The sequence below is a fragment of the Ursus arctos genome, unplaced genomic scaffold (assembly GCF_023065955.2).
Source record: "Ursus arctos isolate Adak ecotype North America unplaced genomic scaffold, UrsArc2.0 scaffold_3, whole genome shotgun sequence".
In the NCBI taxonomy this organism is placed as follows: Eukaryota; Metazoa; Chordata; class Mammalia; order Carnivora; family Ursidae; genus Ursus; species Ursus arctos.
In genome coordinates, this window is record NW_026622985.1 from 84806932 (window position 1) to 84828368 (window position 21437).

The following is a 21437-nucleotide window of genomic DNA, read 5'->3' on the forward strand; positions in this document are numbered from 1 at the left end:
TTTAAAATATAAGATCATGCCATCTACAGAGAACATTTTCTTATTTTCCCATTTCAATGCCTTTTACTCACTTTTCATGCTTAATTGCCCTGGCTAGAACTTCCAGTATTGTATTGAATAGAAGTGATAAAAACAGACATCCTTGCCTTGTTCCTGATCTTAAGGGAAATGCTTTCAGCCTTCACCACTGAACGTATTGTTAGCTGTAGGTTTTTTTGTACATGGCTTTTATTGTGTTGAGGTAGTTTCCTTGTATGCCTTTTTTGTTGGGACTGTTTAATGGTGAAAGGGTGTTGACTTTTGTCAGATGCCTTTTCTGTATCAATTGAGATGATCATGTGGGGTCTCTTCCTTCATTTTGTTAATGTGGTGGTTTACATTGATCAGCCTGGTATGTTGAGCCATCTTTGCATTCCAGGAATAAATCCTATTTGGTCATTGTGTACAGTCCTTTTAATATGGTGCTGAATTTAATTTGCTAGTATTTTATTTAGGATTTTTTGCATTAATATTCATAAGAGATGCTGGTCTTTAATTTTTCTTGTGTCTGTCTGGCTTTCATGGTAGAATAATGCCTCATAGAATGAGTTTTTTAGAAAAGTTTGAGAAGGACTGGTATTTGTTCTTTAAATGTTTGGTAGGATTCTCCCATGAAGCCATCAGGTCTAGGGTTTGTTCTTGTTGGGAAATTTTTGATTACTGATTCAGTCTCCTTACTAGTTATTCATCTGTTCATATTTTCTCATTGCAATATAGTCTTGCTAGGTTTTGTGTTTCTAGGAATTTCTCCTTTCATCTAGGTTATCTAATTTGTTGGTATATAACTGTTATTAATAAATCTTAATAGATTTTAAAAGCTGTCTTACACAGTATCTGATCACAGCAGGATGAAACTGCATTAATAACTTTTTTTTTTAAATGTATTAGTCTCTTATATGGAAAACAAAAAGTGCTCTTTAAAACCATTGTTACAAAAATAGACTAGCTTTTATAATTTCCTGTTGTTACCTTGAGATCTTTATTTCTCTCTACAGATTCAAGTTAGTGTCCAGTGTCTTTTCATTTCACCTTGCAGGACTCCCTTGAACATCTCTTGCAAAATGTGTCTAGTGGTCACAAACAAAAGCTGAGGGAGTTCATCTCAGAATGTCTTAATTTTTTCCTCACTTTTGAAGGATAATTATGCCATTTTTAAAAGCACTTTGAATACGTTGGTGCACTATCTTCTGGCCTCCAAAGTTTCTGATGAGAAATGTAATTTTAAGATTTATTTATCTTAGAGCGTGCAAGAGGAGGGGCAGAGGGAAAGAATCTTCAAGCAGACTCTGGGCAGAGCGTGCAGCCTGACGCAGAGCTCGATCTCATGATCCTGAGATCATGACCTGAGCTGAAACCAAGAGTCTAAGGCTTAACCAACTGAGCCACCCAGGTGCCCCGAGAAATCTAATAATCTTATTGAGGATTCTTTCATGTAACAATTTGCTTTTCTCTTGCTACTTTCAAGATTCTCTTTATCTTCGAAAATTTGATTATAATGTATCTCATCATAGGTTTTGAATTCATCTTGGAGTTCACTGAGCTTCTTGGATGTTTACATTCATGTCTTTCATCAAATTTTGGAAGTTTTCAGACATTATTTATTCACTTATTGGCATTTCTGGGTTGCTGGTTTCTCCAGCTCTAAAGTTGCGATGTATGAAGCAAAAACAAAACACAGAATCTACTCACCATCCGCGGCTCCTCTGCTCCTGAGGTCCCTCACCAGTCTGCTTGCTTTCCACTTTTTAGAGCGTCTTATGTTTAATTTTTATATAATACCCAGTGTTTTTAGTTGTGCTTGGCGAGAGGAATAGAAAAAGTACTTCCTAGAACTGGAAGTGTTAAGATCGTTTTATGTCCGCATACATACTATCTTTGATGTGTTAAATCTTGATTTTAAATATGATTCTTTTATTTAGATAAAAAACAAGAAAAAACACCTGAACACAAAGAAGGAAAGAAATTCTGTCATAGCAAGTCATCAAAACATTGGAGAAGAGCAAGAGGTACGCATTGATCTGGTTATTAACAGTTTTTGAAAAACCGGTTGCAGGAGAATGGCAAGTCATTCCTTGTTACACTTCCTATACCCTAATTTTTTCCCCAGGAAAAGTTAATGGTTAAGACTTTGCTCATATTATTTCCTGTTTATAAAAGCACAAAAGAACCGTGACAAATGAGAGGTAGGTTTTATTAAGGTGCTGTATTTAAATTTCACTGCTTATTCTGAAAAGTATTTGAGGCATCTTACAAAGATACATCTAGGGGAGAAATAAAACAGAAAACTAAAGAAAAATTAAATGGCAGTACAAGAGGGTAAGAGTAGATGGTGCTGTGATACTGACCTCCGTCATGACAGCACGAGGAGCTCTGCAATCCATTCACCTAGGAGAAATTGGTGATATTCAACACACACATTTAAAGTTTCTGGAAATTGTCCTAAGGGCAGACAGCAAATGAAAAAACATCAATTTGTGAAAATCTAACACTCGGTAAAAAGAAAACAGCAAGAGCCTTTGGGATTTAAATCAAGATGTCCCCTCCCCCCAGCTCAATGAGACTGAAACTCCAGTCCTGACTAGTGCAGCCGAGAACACAGGGCCCCTCTCTCCACAGATGCCAGTCAGAGGGCGATCTCCCCAAGGAGGGCAGGGCATCAGTATTTCAGATCCTGCCGCCAGCCCCCGTTGTTGCGGCGAAGTTCCAGGTGAGTGCAGCCCAGAGGCGAGGGCTCCCTTCTAATACCCAGGCCCCACTCGTGAGACGGAGACTCTGCCGCGAGTGCTGCATTACCTATTTTGGCCTCAACTGCCCTGGCCTTAGCGTGTAAAATGGTGATTCGGCCAACAGAGAAGGCCTGAGACTGCTGCCCTCTCTCCACCTGAGCTGTAGGTGTCCCTGAGAGAAGAGTGCCATTGTCCCCACCCCCAGCTCCAGAGACACCCAGGTCAGAAATTTTGCCTTTGGGGAGAAGCAGACAAAAACAGCCTTTTAAAAAAAAAAACGTTTTATTTTGAAAGAATTACGTAGTCACAGGAAGTTGTAAAGAAATGCATGTACAGGAGCGCTGCGGCACGCTTTCCTTCGCCTCGGTGCTAACACCTTGCAAGCGTTAGGCCGCATGGGGGCCCTGAAGCTGACGCCGGCACCGCCCGCGGGCTACCCCCGTGTTCCCGGTGTGCGCGCACTCCTTTGTGCGAGCTAGTCCGCAGAAATTTTCATTCCAGTCTAGTGCGTTGTTAGAGTAAGAGTGCATAGTCTTACAATGATACCTTATTTTTGTTCGTAAATTCTGCAGTCTAAGCAACATGCGTATGCTTGGGACCGGGCCAAGATTATAAAAAAAGTTTGTTTACCAAACTCTCTAATCAATCTGTGTGTTGTCTTTTTTAGACACAATAACCAAAGTAGACTTTGGGGGAATTGTTTATTTTTTTGTATGTAGATTTTGTGAGACACATACTTAGTTCTCCTAAACATATTCACATGTTTTTTCTCTTCTAGCCAAGCTATATTTCATGTAAAATATAAATTTCTTTATATTGTTTATATATTTCCCCTTCCTTGATTGGAGCTTTAAAATTTTTATGGAATCAGTCTATATTTAATGTTGCATTTTCCAGATGGAAAACAGTCATCATTTGGTCATTTGAAAAGGCTGCATACCTAATAGGAGCTCTTAGCCATTGATCTTATTTTCTAATCTTTGGCAAAAAAAAAGTGAACAGTATCATTTTAACTGAGTTCAATGCCAGAGGACACCTTAGATTCATGTTCTGAACTCTTGTAAGACATCCATACATCCTAAAATTAATATTTTTAAGTTATTTAAAGTATCTAAGTTAACTTTATTTCTACCAGGACATTCTCAATGATTGATTTGGAAGACTTTCAGCAAAAGCAAACAATTAAAGATTACCGTGGTTAGAATTAATTAGGGGATTGTGTTCATAAGGACACTGGCCTGGTGATTTTCTCTAGGGTGATGTAATAGTTTATTGTGGCTTACGGCCTCATTTCAATCAAGGGAAGAGAGCGAAAAATGACTGAGTTCATCAGATCAGGTCTTATTGCAAGTGAATTTCTCCAGCTTAATTTTACCTCTTGTCTCTCCAAATGCTAGTGATTATATAATATTGCTACTTTTAACTTTGTATAATTTTCTCTATGCCTTCAATAATCAACTTTTGATTTTTATACTTTCATTTTTCTATCAGGGTTTTTGCGGCCAAATTTATCTACAAAGAAGGGGTTTTACTTTTTAACTCTATTTCATAGTCCACTCTTCATCATGAGTTGATATGCACAACATCTTGGCAAAAAAATAATGACGTTTTCAATATTTTTTTCCTTTCCATTGCCCTTTTGGAAAATTCTTTATAATATCCACATACCACAGATGCAGAAACAAAAGTTTGGAAGCAAACTTTTTAAACAAAGTTTGGTCACGTGATTTGTAGACTACTCAGGATTTGTCATAATTCTACAGTGTTTTAGGTCTCATTAGTCTAGCTGGGTCATTACTGACAACTCCTTTTTCAAGGTAGAAAGCAATGTCACGTGTATGCTCTTACTCTGGACTTTAAGAAAATATTTTTCATCTTTCTTTATATATTTTTACTCATTTCATATTCTTACCTTCATCTTTATTCTCAATGAGATTGTGAGCATACATTTTGTGTCTCTCATTGTAAATAAATTCTATATGAAGTAAAAAAAAATTTTTAACTCCCTTTAGTAGTGCCAAAGTACAATATCAGTATTCTCATTGCTGCAGGAGAAAATTATTAGGAGTTTCTAAGAGATATTTTTGTCTATTCTAAACCTATCATGATAAAATGAGAAATGTTGAAAACTACCAGTGATGATATAGGAAATATACATTTTCATGTTTATAACATAGTATTGTTTTCCTTTTGGTTCTGTGTCCCATTAGGCATGTGATAAAGGACATTTAGTGCAAAGACACAGAGAATCAAATTCTGATGTGAAAGGTAATGTTCTACTTCTGCCCTCTGCCAACAATTCATTCAACACACACTTTTTTGTGCCACATCTTTGAGGTTGCCAGTGTGCTTGGTTCTAGGGATATCAAGAAGTGTACTATACCATTTCTTACTCTCAGGAGCTCATCTTTTAATGGGGGGAGAAAAACTAAGTGCAGTGTTACAGGTGCAATGCCAGTATTCTAAGCCGGGTTCCTAGAGATCACAGAGAAAGGAGTGGTCCATGTACTTGATGAATGTCTCTGATTTGAGAGATTTTTTCACTAAACAAAATAGGGATTTTATGTTTTAAAAACCATCTTGGTCCTCTCATTTCTTAAAAGAGGACGAGCCCAGGAGAGAAAAAAAATTATGGACTCTTCATTTGCTTCTACTGGAATCTGCTAAGTTGGATATGAATTTGACCATTTGTATTACTATACATTTATACCACACTTTGAGATAACCTAATTAAAAATACATATACATGTATATACCTCTATTTTCTATTATAACTAATATGGTTAATTGACTTGAAATTTATTTTTCTCATTGTGATCATACAAAAAATTACTTTAATATATTCTGTTGAAAATTTATCAAAAATTAGAACTGAAAAGCACATTTTAGAATACTTTAGACCCTTTTCTACGTCTGAGCACATATACTCCATGTTAATCACAGGATGTTCATGTTGTTTGGTAGCCTACGTTTTCATTTCAAATTGCAGTAAACTTCTTTACATGTTATTAAATGGTGGTAAAGTATTCCATTGTATTAGTGAAACTTAAATTTAACTATGTCCTTTGTTAAACTTTTACTTTTTTTCTGTTTCAATAATGAAGACCTTATTTATGATAGATTCCTAGAAAGGAATTGCTGACCCAAAGGGTATGAACATTTTTTTAGACTTTTTATTGAGCTAAACTATTTACATGTTATCTTCTAGAAAAAGAAAAAATATGAAGTGTAAGAGACTCATTCTTTTCATGCTACTAATGATCTCTTATCATCTTTTCTAGATATAAAGCCAAATGTATCAGATGTTTGCATATGTGATTATTTCAGAAGACCACTCCCTAATCAAGGTTTGGGTGAGTAAACTAAGAATAGAGACAGTAATGAGTGCCCACAAATCATCTGAATGTGAGTTATCTAACCATATGTATCTGATCAAGATTTACATGTAAGAAACTAGATTATCTTCAAAACAATAGACAAGGAGCAATTCACCTTCCCAGAAATTGTGAATCTCACATTTTTTCCTCTCTAGCTCTAGAAATTCATAAAGGAAGCCAGTAGAAATTCAGCATATGTCAAGTTGTCTTTCTTGTAATTTCTACTAGTTAAAAATAAGAGAATATGCATCTCATTGTCTAATCTCTTCATTCCCATCTCATGAATCCTAAAGTCTTCTAGCCTCACCTACCATTACAGGATCCAGCCTCACCTGGCCTTTGATTGACTACACTTGTCACCAAGTAGTTTACCCAATTGCCATACAGTTCATTCCACTGCTAGAGAGCTATAGTATTGAAAATGTTCTTTTTATGTTGAGCTAAAAACATGTGTCCCTGTAAATTTCATCCACTTCTTCAATTACACAAAACAAAGTGAAATAACCTTAAAGGTTAATATTTCTGATGGACTCATTTTCCCTGATTCTCATTTTTCAAGGAGAATGAAGGTAATGCCTCTTCCAAGATATTTTTTTAAAGCTGTCGTGTATTTCCCTCAAACTTTCCTTCCGTTCTTTCCACCGTCCACAGTACAGCATGATTCAAGTCCTTCAGCACCTGATTTTATTCTTTCCTGTTACTGTTCAAGCTTGAATGAACACAGTATTACAGATGTCAGCTAGTGGGTGTACAATAAATTTCCATTAATGCAGCCTAAGGTTACATCTGTTCTTTCGGAAGCTTGCTGAAGTATTGCTAGGCTGGACTGGTGTACACGCACACCTATAAACTGTCGTTTGCGTCGTGCTGCTGCTAAGTGGTGTCTCCTCCATCTGCTGCTTCAGTTGGTATTTGGCTTCAATGTCCTGCGCCTTAAATTTATTCCTGCTAAATTAATCATCTTAGATTCAGCCTTTCATAAACTCCGGATCTCAAGTATGCCATGTTGTTGTACTCTCTCTATATGTATGGACATACCTGTATATACATTCGACCTCTTGTCAAAGCTTTAGACTTATATTTAACTCTCTCCTAAACATCTCCACAGAGATGTCCCATATATCCAAATTCAAGTTCATCTAATTCTAGTTAGAGGTTCCTCTTGTATTCTCCATAACCTTGGGAGCAGTACTATCTACATAACCACCCGTTTCAACTAGAAACATGACAGTTATCCTTTTTTCTCCCTTCATTTCCATTCCTCAGATCCAGTCAGCCAATGAATCTAGTGGATTTTGCCTCATAATCTCTTTATCTCCATTTTAACAGTCATCATTCTTTTCAGACTCTTATCACCTGTTTACGAGATTCTAATTGGCTTCCTTGCCACCAGTATTTTCATCCTAATTCCACCTTTCATACTACCCTAAAAGTGATCAAAAACACCAATCAGATTGTGTATGCTCACGACCTAAAGACTCGCAGTAATTCCTAGTTTCCTAGCAGGGCTGGAAGTTGGCACAGTCCTAAGACTTAAAAAAAAAAGAAAGCCTACAAAAATTTAACTTTTAAATAATTTCAAGAATAGTATGAAGAACTCTACCTAATATTTCCCCAAATCCACTTTTTGCACACATATGTCTTTTTGCACACATATTTTCCAAGAACAAGAACACTGTCTTACATTAAAATCAAGAAATTCAGCTTTGATACAATACTGATTCATATCCTACTACAGTAATGTCCTTTAGAGCATTTATTTATTTATTTATTTATTTATTTATTTTGAGAGCAGGAGCCCAGCATGGGACTCAATCCCAGGACCCTGGGATCATGACCTGAGCCACCCAAACACCCCAAAAATCACATTTAAATGCCACATCTCTCTCTTTATTCCCTTTCAATTTGGAATAGACGCTCAGCCTTTGTCATGCACAACCCGGGCATTTTTGAAGATCATGGGCCTGTTGTCTTATAGAATGTTTGGTTTTAAAAACTTTTAATGCACGTGAGAATTACCTGGGAAGTTTATGGAAACCCCAGCTTCTAATTCTGAGCTGGTCTTTGTTGTCAGCCCCTGAATCTACAGTTCTTATAAGGTACTTAAGATAATTCTGATGTTGGCAATTTGCAGACCATACTTAGTGACTCACCACTTAGGGAGCTATCGTGAGAGACGGTGAAAGGCCAGACAGTTAGGACCTAGCCCATCAAACCCTTCTTCGTCCTGCAGAGCTTTCTTTCGATAATTTTCTGTTCAAAAGAAAAAGATTTTTGACAACCACTTGCTACAGCACAGAAACCAAGTTACACACCATGACATACAGACTTCCAGTGAACTGGCTCCTGACTGCCTCTCCAGTTTTACCTCTTGCCGTTCTCAATCTTCTTGTAGCCTCAGAATATATCAGTCTTACCACTGTGCTCTTGCTCCTGCTGTCTTCTCTGCCTGAAACATAATCCTCCCTCTAACCAGATTAGCTACTCATCATTTAAGGGGTAGGTATCAAATTTTGGTAAGACTCATATACAGTTCATTTCAAGAAGAGTTAGAAAGATTGAGTGATAATGATATGCACAAACTGCTCTGATTGTTCGGAGAACAGGATCAAATCCAGCCTGGAAATCTCAGGGAATGTTTGCTTGAAGGAATTGATCCTTAAATTATGATGCAGTCTTAAATGACAAAGTTAGGCAGAGAGCAGAGAGTCACTTCCTGAATTCTTAAAAAATAAAATAAAATTTGTCAGTGGTTTTGTGATCTTGTATGTAAATTCTTTCCTTACTTGAGATTTAATATGTCCGGGACTAAAAATAACTCATTCAGAGCCATTTGACTTCTGTCATCTCTTACCAGTATTTATTCTCCTCTTTCTAGAGAGAAGAAAACTCTTTGATAGAAAGACAGAAGCAACTTAAGAGCTGAGGGATTCTGCTCTTTGTCATCCATCAGGATGATATTAAAATAATCCCAGCAGAACAGATTTAAACATTCTGTGATATATATTCATTCTGAATATAGCTAAGTAAAATTTACATCTTGTCAATATTTATTCATAGCTTAACTCGCTATTTTAACCTTCCTGACACTATTCTATGTCTCAACGACTCTCTTATCAGTCTTTGTTATATAATCTCCTTTTCATGTTCTTTTAAAAATCTGATGGTTATCTGCTTTCCAGAAGTCTCAAGTAATACTCTCAAGGATTGTACTAGATACTAGGATACAGTGGAAATACAGTCTATTCTCAATAAATAGAAAAAATGACAGTAAAGAGACAACAGAAATATAACAGGATCAATGCTACCTGCTGTGTTAGGGGATTATATAGGAGTTGTTTGGGGATAGGGGAGTAGCAGAGAAATTAAGAAAGGCAACTGTTAGGATTCCAGGGGCCAAATAAGTATTTTCTTTTAACCAAGATCTGAATCTATTAAAACAAAAAGACAGACAAAATACTAGCGAACTGAATCCCATAACACAGTAAAAGGATTATGCACAATGACCAAATAGAATTTATCCCAGAAATGCAAGATTGATTTAACAGAATATTAAGCAGTGTAGACTTCCAAGGAAGATGGTGGAGTAGGAGGGTCCCGTGATCACCTGCATCAGTGTAAATAACCCAGAAAATGACCCAAAGACTGGCAGAACACACTCTTCCTAGCTAAATGTAGAGAAGAGGACACATCCTTGTCGTACCCCACAAGAGGAGGGTAGGACGGGCAGAGATGAGGTCAGGAGCTAAATGGACTGGCAGGACTTTTCACTCTAGGGAGGAATGCCACGAATGTGGAAAGGAAAGAGTACCAGACCCTCCCACCAAGCACCCCAAGCCTGGAGAACTTGCAAGAAAACAAGAGAGGCATAATTTTGAGAGTTCTTACAATCAGCGGGGCTTAATACCTGGAACTTTAAAAATCAGTGGGCTCAACGCTGGGAGAGCCAGGAGGGCAATAGGAAATTTCAGTCTCCACCCTTAAAGAAACAACACAACAAACAGTCCCACTGAGGTACAGCATGAAAACAGTAGTTTGAAAAACAGATGGGGTACACAGGAGGAAGATTTACTTGGAGCGTGTGCTAGAGGGGCAGACTGCACAAACCTTGCTGACACCACATGAACTGCCCCTCCAATATACCATTGGCAGGAAAGCACCTAAAACAGCTCCACGGCCTGAAAGGGTACATGCCGCTACGACAGAGACCGCCACCACTCCAAAGTGGCTCCCGCACACACCAGTCCCCCTGCGACCCTAGCAGTGGGCTGGGGCAGACATGTGGTCTGACAGCAGGCCCCACCCACCAACCAAAGTTTCTCCGATGATGACACAGCGAAAGCGCCCAGCAGTTTGGTGCTACAGTATCTCCGGCAAGTGCCTAGTCTCCAACTCAAGCCCAAAGCAGTCCCAGACTAGCACACTAACAACACAGAGAGCGCCGATGCAGATGACTGGACTGGAGGCAAAAGTGGCTCAACCATGATAGTAGGGTGCACAAAATACAAAAGATGAAATACCCTTAAGTACCAGGTTCTGGTGAACAGGACATTGCACTGCAGGGCACCACAGAACCTCTTCTTCATAGCAGGAGACGTTCCTAACACATAGAAACAAACACTGAAAAATATGTTCCAAATCAAAGAAAAGGACAAAATCATAGCAAAAGAGCTAAACAAAATGGGGATAAGTAAATGCTTGATAGAGAATTTAATGATCACAAAGATACTCACTGGACTTGTGAAAAGAGTGGAGGACCTCAGTGATACCCTCAACAAAGAGACAGAAAACCGATCGGAGATGAAGAACTCAATAACTGAAATTAAAAATACCCCAGTTGGAATAAATACTAGACTAGAGGAAACAGAAGAATGGATCAGCAACCTGGAGAACACTAATGAAAAGCCATCAAGCTGAACAGGAGAGAAAAACATAATAAAAATTGAAATTAGACTAAAAGAACTCAGTGACACCATCAGGTATAATATTTGCATTACAGGGATCCGTAAATCAGAAGAGTGAGAAATGGGAGAAAATATATTTGAAGAAATAGCTGAAAACTTCCCAAATCCGGGGAAGGAAACAGAAATCTAGGTCCAGGAGGCACAGAAAGACCCCAACAAAATCAACCCCAGGAGGTCCACACTAAGAGACACAGTAATTAAAATGGCAAAGAGTAGTGACAACAAGAGAATGTTAAAAGAAGCAAGAGAGGAGGCTGAAGGTAAGATGGCGGAGGAGTAGGGGACCCCTTTTTCAGCCGGTCCCCCGAGTCGAGCTGGATAGGTACCAGACCAGCCTAAACAACCACGGAAGCAGCCTGAGACGCAGGAAGATGCATCTGGATCTCTACAAATGAACATCTCCAGCGCTGAGTATTGAGGTACGAAGCGGGGAGCCATGAAACCGTGCACAGATATCGGAAGATAAACGGAAGGGGGAGGGAGCCGCCGTGTTCGGGCGCCGAGAAGCGGTAGCCACTTGCACGGGGGAGCGGGCGGACTCGCAGACGGCACCCGCAAAACAGCAGACTGAGACCGTGAGCTGGGGAACGCGCGGGACCAGACTGAAAACTGGAGCTCCGGTGCGCTCACTGGAACCGGACTGATACTGGGAGCTCCGGGAGCGCGCGGGGGCGGCTGGTGGCTGGCGGTGTTAGAAACACAAAGGACAGAGACGCGCCGGCCCTGGAAGTGAGGGATGGGACACTGGGTATGGGGCGCACATCCCGGGACGCTGCAGGGTTGAGCAGCACCAATAGTAACAGTTAAAGTGGCCAGAACATCAGTGGAGAACGGTCCATGATCCCTCTGTTCTGAGACAGAGGCTGAGATTCGGCCACTGCTGCTGTCTCAGAAGAGGCACAGCAAACCGCCAGGGAAAGCTGCCAGAGAACAAAAGCCTGGAAATACCGGCTCACAGTGTGCCCATCCCCATTCCCCTCGCAGGGGACACGGAGACTCTACCCAAACAGGGTTGCCTGAGTATCGGTGAGGAAGGCCCCTCCCCCAGAAGACAGGCTGAAAAATTAAGAAGCCCACATCCCTAAGATCCGGATAAAACAAGTGTGCACTGCCTGGGTCCTGGTCAATAATTTGGGCTCTGGGCAACCCTAAAACCTCTCTTCTAATCAGAATGACGAGGAGGAGAAATCCCCCCCAGCAAAGAAAAGATAATGGGTCTGTAGCCTCTGCCACAGAACTGATGGATATGGGTGTAACCAAATTGTCAGAAATGGAGTTCAGAGTAACAATGGTCAAGATGATGTGTAGGCTTGAAAAAAATAGTAATGAAAATATTAACGAGAATATAGAATCTCTAAGGGCAGAAATGAGAGCGAATCTGGCAGAAATTAAAAATGCTATGAATCAAATGCAGTCGAAACTAGATGCTCTGACGGCCAGGGTGAATGAGGCAGAAGAACGAATTAGTGAATTGGAGGATGGGATGGTAGAAGAGAAAGTTAAAACAGAGACTTGGCTCAAAAAAATCCAATCTCAAGAATGTAGGTTATAGGAGATTACTGACTCAATGAAATGTTCCAATGTCAGAATCATCAGCATCCCTGAGTGGGTGGAGAAAGACAGAGGTCTAGAAGAGATATTTGAACGAATTGTAGCTGAGAACTTCCCTAATCTAGCAAAGGAAACAAGCATTCGTGTCCAAAGAGGCAGAGAGGACCCCTTCCAAGTTCAACCAAGACAAACCTATGCCACGTCACATCATAGTGCAATTTGCAAATATTAGATCCAAGGATACAGTATTGAAAGTGGCCAGGGCAAAAAAATTTCTCACGTACAAAGGCAAAAATATCAGAATTATGTCAGACCTGTCTACACAGACCTGGAATGAGAGAAAGGGTTGGCAGGCCATATTTAAAGCTCTTTCCGAGAGAAACATGCAGCCAAGGATCCTTTATCCAGCAAGGCTGTCATTCAGAATTGATGGAGAGATAAGGAACTTCCAGAATCACCAGACACTAACCAATTTCATAACCATGAAACCAGCCCTACAAGGGATATTAAGGGGGGTTCTATAAAACTAGAAAGGCCCTAAGAGTGATACAGAACAGAAATTTGCCATCTATAGAAACAAAGACTTTACAGGCAACATGACATCATTAAAATCATCTCTCTCAATAATCACTCTCAATGTGAATGGCCTAAATGCTCCCATAAAACACCACAGGGCTGCAGATTGGATAAAAAGACATGACCTATCCATTTGCTGTCTACAAGAGACTCATCTTGAACCTAAAGATACATCCAGACTGAAAGTAAAGGGATGGAAAACCATTTTTCATGCCAATGGACCTCAAAAGAAAGCTGGGGTAGCAATTCTCAGACAGATTAGATGTTAAACTAAAGACTATAGTTAGAGATACAAAAGGACACTATATTATTCTTAAAGGATGGACCCAACAAGTGGATATGACAATTATATATGCCCCCAACAGGGGAGCAGCAAGATACACAAGCCAACTCTTAACCAGAATAAAGAGACATATAGATAAAAATATGTTAATGGTAGGGGACCTCAACACTCCACTATCAGCAATAGACAGATCACCTAAGCAGAAAATCAATAAAAAAAACAAGAGCTTTGAATGACATACTAGACCAGATGGACCTCATAGATATATATAGAACACTACACCCCAGAACAACAGAATACTCATTCTTTTCGAATAAACATGGAACATTCTCCAGAATAGACCATATACTGGGTCACAAAACAGGTCTCAACTGATACCAAAAGACTGAAATTATTCCCAGACCACATATTCTCAGACCACAATGCTTTGAAATTGGAACTCAATCACAAGGAAAAATTTGGAAGAAACTCAAACACTTGGAAACTAAGAACCATCCTGCTCAAGAATGATTGGATAAGCCAGGAAATCAAAAATCAATTTAAACAATTTATGGAGACCAACTAGAACGAAAACACATCGGTCCAAAACTTATGGGACACTGCAAAGGCAGTTGTAAGGGGAAAATACATAGCCATCCAAGCCTCACTCAAAAGAACAGAAAAATCTAAAATGCAGTTTTTATATTCTCACCTCAAGAAGCTGGAGCTGGAACAGAAGAACAGGCCTAACCCACGCACGAGAAGGCAATTGATCAAGATTAGAGCAGAGATCAATGAATTAGAAACCAGGAGCACAGTAGAGCTGATCAACAGAACTAGAAGCTGGCTCTTTGAAAGAATAAATAAGATCGATAAGCCACTGGCCAGACTTATTCAAAAGAATAGAGAAAGGACCCAAATTAATAAAATTATGAATGAAAAGGGAGAGGTCACAACCAACACCAATGAAATAGGAAGGATCATTAGAAACTTTTATGAACAGCTTTAGGCCAATAAATTAAACAACCTGGAAGAAATAGATGCCTTCCTGGAAACCTATAAACTACCAAGACTGAAACAGGAAGAAATTTTTTCAAACAGACCAATTAAGAAGAGATTGAAGCAGTGATCAAAAACCTTCTGAAAAACAAGAGTCCAGGGCCTGACGGATTCCCCGGGGAATGCTTCCAAACATTCAAAGAAGAAATAATACCTATTCTCCTGAAGCTGTTTCAAAAAATAGAAACAGAAGGAAAACTACCAAACTCATTCTTTGAGGCCAGTATTACCTTGATCCCCAAACCAGGAAAAGACCCCATCAAAAAGGAGAATCACAGACCAATATCCCTGATGAATATGGACGCCAAAATTCTCAACAAGATCCTAGCTAATAGGATCCAACAGTACGTTAAAAGGATTATCCATCACGACCAAGTGGAATTCATCCCTGGGATGCAAGGTGGTTCAACATTCGCAAATCGATCAGTGTGATAGATCATATCAACAAGAAAAGAGTCAAGAACCATATGAACCTCTCAGTAGATGCAGAAAAAGCATTTGACAAAATACAGCATCCTTTCCTGATTAAAACACTTCAGAGTGTAGGGATAGAGGGTACATTCTTCAATTTCATAAAAACCATCTATGAAAAGCCTACAGCAAATATCATTCTCAATGGGGAAAAGCTGGAAGCCTTTTCCTTAAGATCAGGAACACGACAAGGATGCCCACTCTCGCCACTATTATTCAACATAGTACTAGAAGTCCTTGCAACAGCAATCAGACAACAAAAAGGGATAAAAGGTATCCAAATCGGCAAAGAAGTCAAACTGTCTCTCTTCATAGATGACATGATACTCTATATGGAAAACCCAAAAGACTCCACCCCCAAACTACTAGAACTTATAGAGCAATTCCGTAATGTGGCGGGATATAAAATCAATGCTCAGAAATCAGTTGCATTTCTATACATGAACAATGAGACTGAAGAAGGAGAAATTAGGGAATCCATTCCATTTACAATAGCACCAAAAATCATATGTTATCTCAGAATTAACTTAACCATAGACGTAAAGGATCAATATTCTAGAAACTACAAATCACTCTTGAAAGACATTGAAGATGACACAAAAAGATAGAAAAATATTCCATGCTCATGGATTGGAAGAATTAATATAGTTAAAATGTCTATGCTACCCAGAGCAATCTACACTTTCAATGCCATCCCGATCAAAATACCAATTACATTTTTCAAAGAACTGGAACAAACAGCCCTTAAATTTGTGTGGAACCAGAAAAGGCCCTGAATCGCGAAGGAATTGTTGAAAAGGAAAAACAAAGATGGGGGCCTCACATTGCCGGATTTCAAGCTGTACTACAAAGCTGTGATCACAAAGACAGCATGGTACTGGCACAAAAACAGACACATAGACCAATGGAACAGAATAGAGAACCCAGAAATGGACCCTCGGCTCTCTGGTCAACTAATCTTTGACAAAGCAGGAAAAAACATCCCGTGGAAAAAAGACAGTCTCTTCAATAAATGGTGCTGGGAAAATTGGACAGCTGCATGCAAAAGAATGAAACTTGACCACTCTCTCACACCGTACACAAAGATAAACTCCAAATGCATGAAACACCTCGATGTGAGACCGGAATCCATCAAAATCCTAGAGGAGAACATAGGCAGCAACCTGTTTGACATCGGCCACAGCAACTTTTTTCATGACACATCTCCAAAGGCAAGAGAAATAAAAGAAAAAATGAACTTTTGGGACTTCATCAAGATAAAAAGCTTCTGCACAGCCAAGGAAACAGTCAAAAAAACTAAGAGGCAGCCCACGGAATGGGAGAAGATATTTGCACTTGACACTACAGATAAAAGACTGGTACCCAAGATCTACAAAGAACCTCTCAAACTCAATACACAAGAAACAAATAAATCAAAAATGGGCAGAAGATATGAACAGGTACTTTTCCAAGGAAGACATACAAATGGTTAACAGACACATGAAAAAATGTTCAACATCATTAGCCATCAGGGAAATTCAAATCAAAACCACACTGAGATACCACCTTATGACAGTTAGAATGGCAAAAATGGACAAGGCAGGAAACAACAAATGTTGGAGAGGATGTGGAGAAAGGGGATTCCTCCTACATTGTTGGTGGGAATGAAAGTTGGTATAGCCACTTTGGAAAACAGTGTGGAGGTCCCTTAAAAAGTTAAAACTTGAGCTACCCTATGATCCAGCAATTGCACTACTGGGTATTTACCCCAAGGATACAGACGTAGTGAGGGGAAGGGCCATATGCACCCCAATGTTCACAGTAGCATTGTCCACAATAGCTAAATTGTGGAAGGAGCCGAGATGCCCTTCAGCAGATGACTGGATTAAGAAGATGTGGTCCATATATACAATGGAATATTACTCAGCCATCAAAAGGAACAATTTCTCAACATTTGCTGCAACATGGACGGGACTGGAGGAGATAATGCTAAGCGAAATAAGTCATATGGTTTCACTCATTTATGGAACATAAGATGTAGGAAGATCGGTAGGAGAAGAAAGGGAAGAAGAAAGGGGGGGCAAACAGAAGGGGGAATGAACCATGAGAGACTATGGACTCTGGGAAAGAAACTGAGGGCTTCCGAGCAGAGGGGGGTGGGGGAATGGGATACGCTGGTGATGGGTATTATGGAGGGCATGTATTGCACGGTGCACTGGGTGTTATATGCAAGTAATGAATTATGGAACTTTACATCAAAAACTAGGGTTGTACTGTATGGTGACTAACATAATACAATAAAAATATTATTATAAAAATAAAACAAAACCCTTCTGTATCCACCCTGATGAAAGAAAGAAAAGAAAAGAAAAGAAAAGAAAAGAAAAGAAAAGAAAAGAAAAGAAACGAAACGAAATGAAACAGTTACATACAAAGGAAACCCATAAGGCTATCAGCTGATTTTTCAGTAGAAACTTCGCAGGCCAGAAGAGATTGTCATGATATATTCAAAGTGTTAAGAGGAAAAAATAATACTCTAGCAGCCAATAATACTCTACCCAGCAAGGCCGTCATTCAGAGTAGAGGCAGTGATAAAGAGTTTCGCAAATAAAAGTTAAAGGAATACATGACCCCAAAGCCAGCCTTACAAGAAATGTTAAAGGGGAGTCTTGGAGGGAAAGGAAAGACCATAAGCAGGAGTAAGAAAAGTAGGAAGCATAAAAGCAATAAAATTGTATCTATAAAAATCAGTCAAGGATTTCACTAAATAAAAGAATGTAAAATCTGACACCATATACCTAAAATGGGGGGAGAGGAGTAAAGAATGAGTTCAAAATTAGGCAACCATGAATTTAAAACAGACTGCTATATATATAAGATGTTATATGCAAAACAGTAGCCACAAATAAAAAGTCAGTGATACACAAAAAATAAAGGAAATCAGGTATGTCAGTAAAGAAAGCCATCAAACCATGGAGAGGAGAGCAAGAGAAGAAAGGAACAGAGAAGAACTACAAAATCAACCATAAAACAAGTAACAAAATGGCAATAAGTACATACCTATCAATAATCACTTTGAATGTAAATGGACTCTACGCTCAATCGAAAGACACAGGGTGACTGAATGAATGAAAAAGATCTATATGCTGCCTATAAGAAATTCATTTAGACCTAAAGACACATGCACACTGAAAGGGAAGGAACGGAAAAACATTATCATTTATCAAGGAATGGAAAAACATTTATTTGCGAAACTCTTTATCACTGCCTCTACATCAATGGATAGAGCGTCCAAACAGAACATCGAGTGAAAAGAAAGCTGGACTAGCCATACTTACATCAGACAAAACAGACTTCAAAACAAAGACTGTAACAAGAGACAAGGACACTACATAATCGTGAAGGGAACAGTCCAACAAGAAGTTATAACATTTATAAATATTTATACACACAACATGGGAGCACCCAAATACATAAAGCAGCTAATAACAAATGTAAAGGAAGTAATCAGTAGTAATAGTATAATAGTAGGGACTTGAACACCACCCTTACATCAATGGATAGAGCGTCCAAACAGAACATCAACAAAAACACAGTCACTTTGAATGACACACTGGACCAGATGGGTCTAACAGATACATGCAGAACATTCCATCCTAAAATAGCAGAACACACATTTGACAAAGTACAACATCCATTCATGATAGAAAACCTTCAAGAAGGAGGAAAATGAACAGAATATCAAAGACCTGTGGGACAATTTTAAAAGATGTAATATACACACAATTGGAATGCCAGGAGGAGAGGGAAAAGAACAGAACCACAGAAAACAAATATTTGTATTGTTAGCGTGTTGTCCAAATATAAACTATACTTTGCTCGTATATCTGCATGGTTGGCAGTGAAAAGGTAAAATTTAGCAAATTTCATTTCTATCTATAAACTTCTGATCAAAGAAACTGAAAAGATCTTACCAGCTACATGTCTTCACACCTTGTACTAAAAAATAGTGTGACTTGATATCTTGTGATATTGAGGCTTTCATAATGAAAGTTTTTGGCCACTTTTTAGTTTCCTCAAAATTTGCAGAAACAATGAAATTTTTGACTTTACAGAAAGGAAGAAGATTGCCTCGTTCAACCTGGGCCTACGAGATGCCTATCATTGCTGCCAGCCATAGAGAAGCCATCAAAATGTTGGTCTGCCATTAAATCACATTTTCGACATGCGGGACAAGAACGTCCTCTAATTTGGAAATAGTTTGAAGATGAGAATTCAGAGAAGCGCTACAGTAAAATAAGTTATATGCTCTTTCTCTAAAACTGTTCGAAGATCCTTAAAGAAGCACCAAGAACTATAGAAAAGGATTCACTGCACCTGAACTATTTGGTATTGCGTGTAGGTTATGACGAAAACTCACACAGTGAAAAAAAAAATGACGTTTAAGGGAAAGAAAGACTGCCTCAGAACTCAAAGATACGTCACCAGAAAGGGGCAGCCAAATGAAACAGCCATGAAAACTGTAATTTATTTGAACTCCACCTTCCGTTTAAGTTCAGATTACCTCTGTGCTTTATAAACATTTTCCCCAAGAAGTTTCACATATGGGGACATCCGGTGTACTTCAGAGGGTCTAAGAACAATGGACACTGCAGACGTGCAGAGCCTACACGATGGATTTAAAGATGCAAATGGCCCAAATGCCAGAAAGCTAGTCTACTAAAAACAAGCTTGTCGATACCAAGTGGATGGACATTTTTAAAGCGATGGAAGCTAATTCCTCACAAGTCCAAACACTTGCTGCTGCGAGTAAGTAAAACCGCGCTCCATGCTCAGATGTGTCTGTTGATGGGGTCTCCAACTTGGTGTCATTGCACCGGGCTGCCTCCAGCGACCCGTGTAAAAGAGCGCTTGATAAGAGGAGACCAGTAAGTCAGGTCTCTGAACGTGTTCAGTGTTACCACTACGTAAAAGAGGACATCCTAAAGGTACAGGCAGTTCAAAGAAGTATTATCAGAAAAGCAAACACAAAGTGCAAAAATATCCTACTTTATCATGGGACATAAACTCATCATTGTTAATTTTTACTAAATAAAAGAAGTATCTGTTAGCTCCATTATATTTACATTCAGCTGTTAAACGTCTTATATTTATGCGTCCTAAAGCACAATATGGATTATAAAATTTAAATATCCAATAAGGAGTTAAAACCTGTATCAGAGGAGAGAAACAAACAAAAATATTGTTCTGTTATTCTCAACATACTGTTTAATGTGTTCTGTAAATTACTGCTAATTGCCACTGTTAACTGGTCCTATTGTTTTGCCTAAATAATAGTGTATATGTAACAACAGCAAATACAGAATGTCATTTTAAATACCTGTATTTTAATGTTAAAATCACAATACATGTGACATACAGCTACCTGTTACATATTATACTATTTTTTTGGTTGAGCATGGCTGTGTCCTGGGTGGGCTCTCTAAACAGTCACCGTACTGTACGTGTAGATATCCTTCATAGATCTAACATACGTATTTTCAGTTCTGAGCTGTTTGACAGTTATTGGGTAGGTATTTCTACTGTTTGCTGTTCTCTTGAAACAGTTAAATTAAAAGGCTTCTAGGGGGGGCGCCTGGGTAGCGCAGTCGTTAAGCGTCTGCCTTCGGCTCAGGGCGTGATCCTGGTGTACTGGGATCGAGTCCCACATCGGGCTCCTCGGCTGGGAGCCTGCTTCTTCCTCTCCCTCTCCCCCTGCTTGTGTTCCCTCTCTCGCTGGCTGTCTCTCTGTCACATAAATAAATAAAAATCTTTAAAAAAAAAAAATAAAAATAAATAAATAAATAAATAAATAAATAAATAAATAAATAAAAGGCTTCTAGGGGAAAAATGTACTAATACACTTCATGTCTGAGTGAAACACTGGCAGATTAATTGAAGATAAGTTCAGTTAAGCTAGCCATTAAATGTACGAATGAGGTAACTGTCAAGAAGTAAAAATACCAAGTTTCATTAACCTTTAAAAAAAATCTCCATTCATAAATTTTATGGTATATTCTCTTTTTAGTGAAAATACCTGGACAAGCTCCTGGTTGGCTTCTAAAAAGATATTTGAGGTAGGAGAACTAGATTTCTTCTACCTGACTACCTTTTTCCTCTGGCTTCTGTGAATTTGATTTTGAATTAAAGCAACAGGTAAAAGTAGCTTTTTTATAACAATTGCTAATTGATGTCTCCTTATATTCTCCATAGTACCTGTGCCTAGGCCAGTGCTATACGTAGCAGTGCTTATGTGATGCATTTTGAAGGATATTGAGATTTCAGTTTTCCCAAACTACCCCCATGGGTGCCTTCAAATCTACAATTAGACATTTATTTCTATGCATTTGTCACTGCATTATCTGAGTTTCTCTTTAAAAAAAAATATTGCTGG

The 21437-nt window shown here is 38.8% G+C and overlaps 1 protein-coding gene and 1 long non-coding RNA gene across 12 annotated transcripts in view; one reads left to right on the forward strand and one right to left on the reverse strand.

The window, feature by feature from the left end:
- The window catches only part of AGBL3 (AGBL carboxypeptidase 3), a 67471-nt gene that overhangs the window by 36728 nt on the left and 9306 nt on the right, over window positions 1–21437 (forward strand). For 6 of the 10 annotated variants that reach the window (XM_048212812.2, XM_057304158.1, XM_044388479.3 and 3 more), the window contains 4 exons: window positions 1959–2045; window positions 4976–5033; window positions 6047–6118; window positions 21072–21120. In XM_048212812.2, coding sequence (XP_048068769.1) covers window positions 1959–2045; window positions 4976–5033; window positions 6047–6118; window positions 21072–21120 — 266 coding nt within the window. Of the gene's footprint in view, window positions 1–1958; window positions 2046–2655; window positions 2747–4975; window positions 5595–6046; window positions 6119–19119; window positions 20132–21071; window positions 21121–21437 lie in introns of those variants that run through there. The other 4 variants (XR_006410850.3, XM_044388481.3, XM_044388482.3 and 1 more) reach the window with 4 other exon arrangements.
- Window positions 1–21437, reverse strand: part of LOC130542041 (uncharacterized) — a 70119-nt gene that overhangs the window by 29874 nt on the left and 18808 nt on the right. The window contains exons 1-2 of one of the 2 annotated variants that reach the window (XR_008956294.1): window positions 8296–19377; window positions 2385–2424 (exon numbers count right to left, since the gene is read on the reverse strand). This is a non-coding gene — a long non-coding RNA (uncharacterized LOC130542041). Of the gene's footprint in view, window positions 1–2384; window positions 2425–8295; window positions 19378–21437 lie in introns of those variants that run through there. The other variant, XR_008956293.1, reaches the window with a different exon arrangement.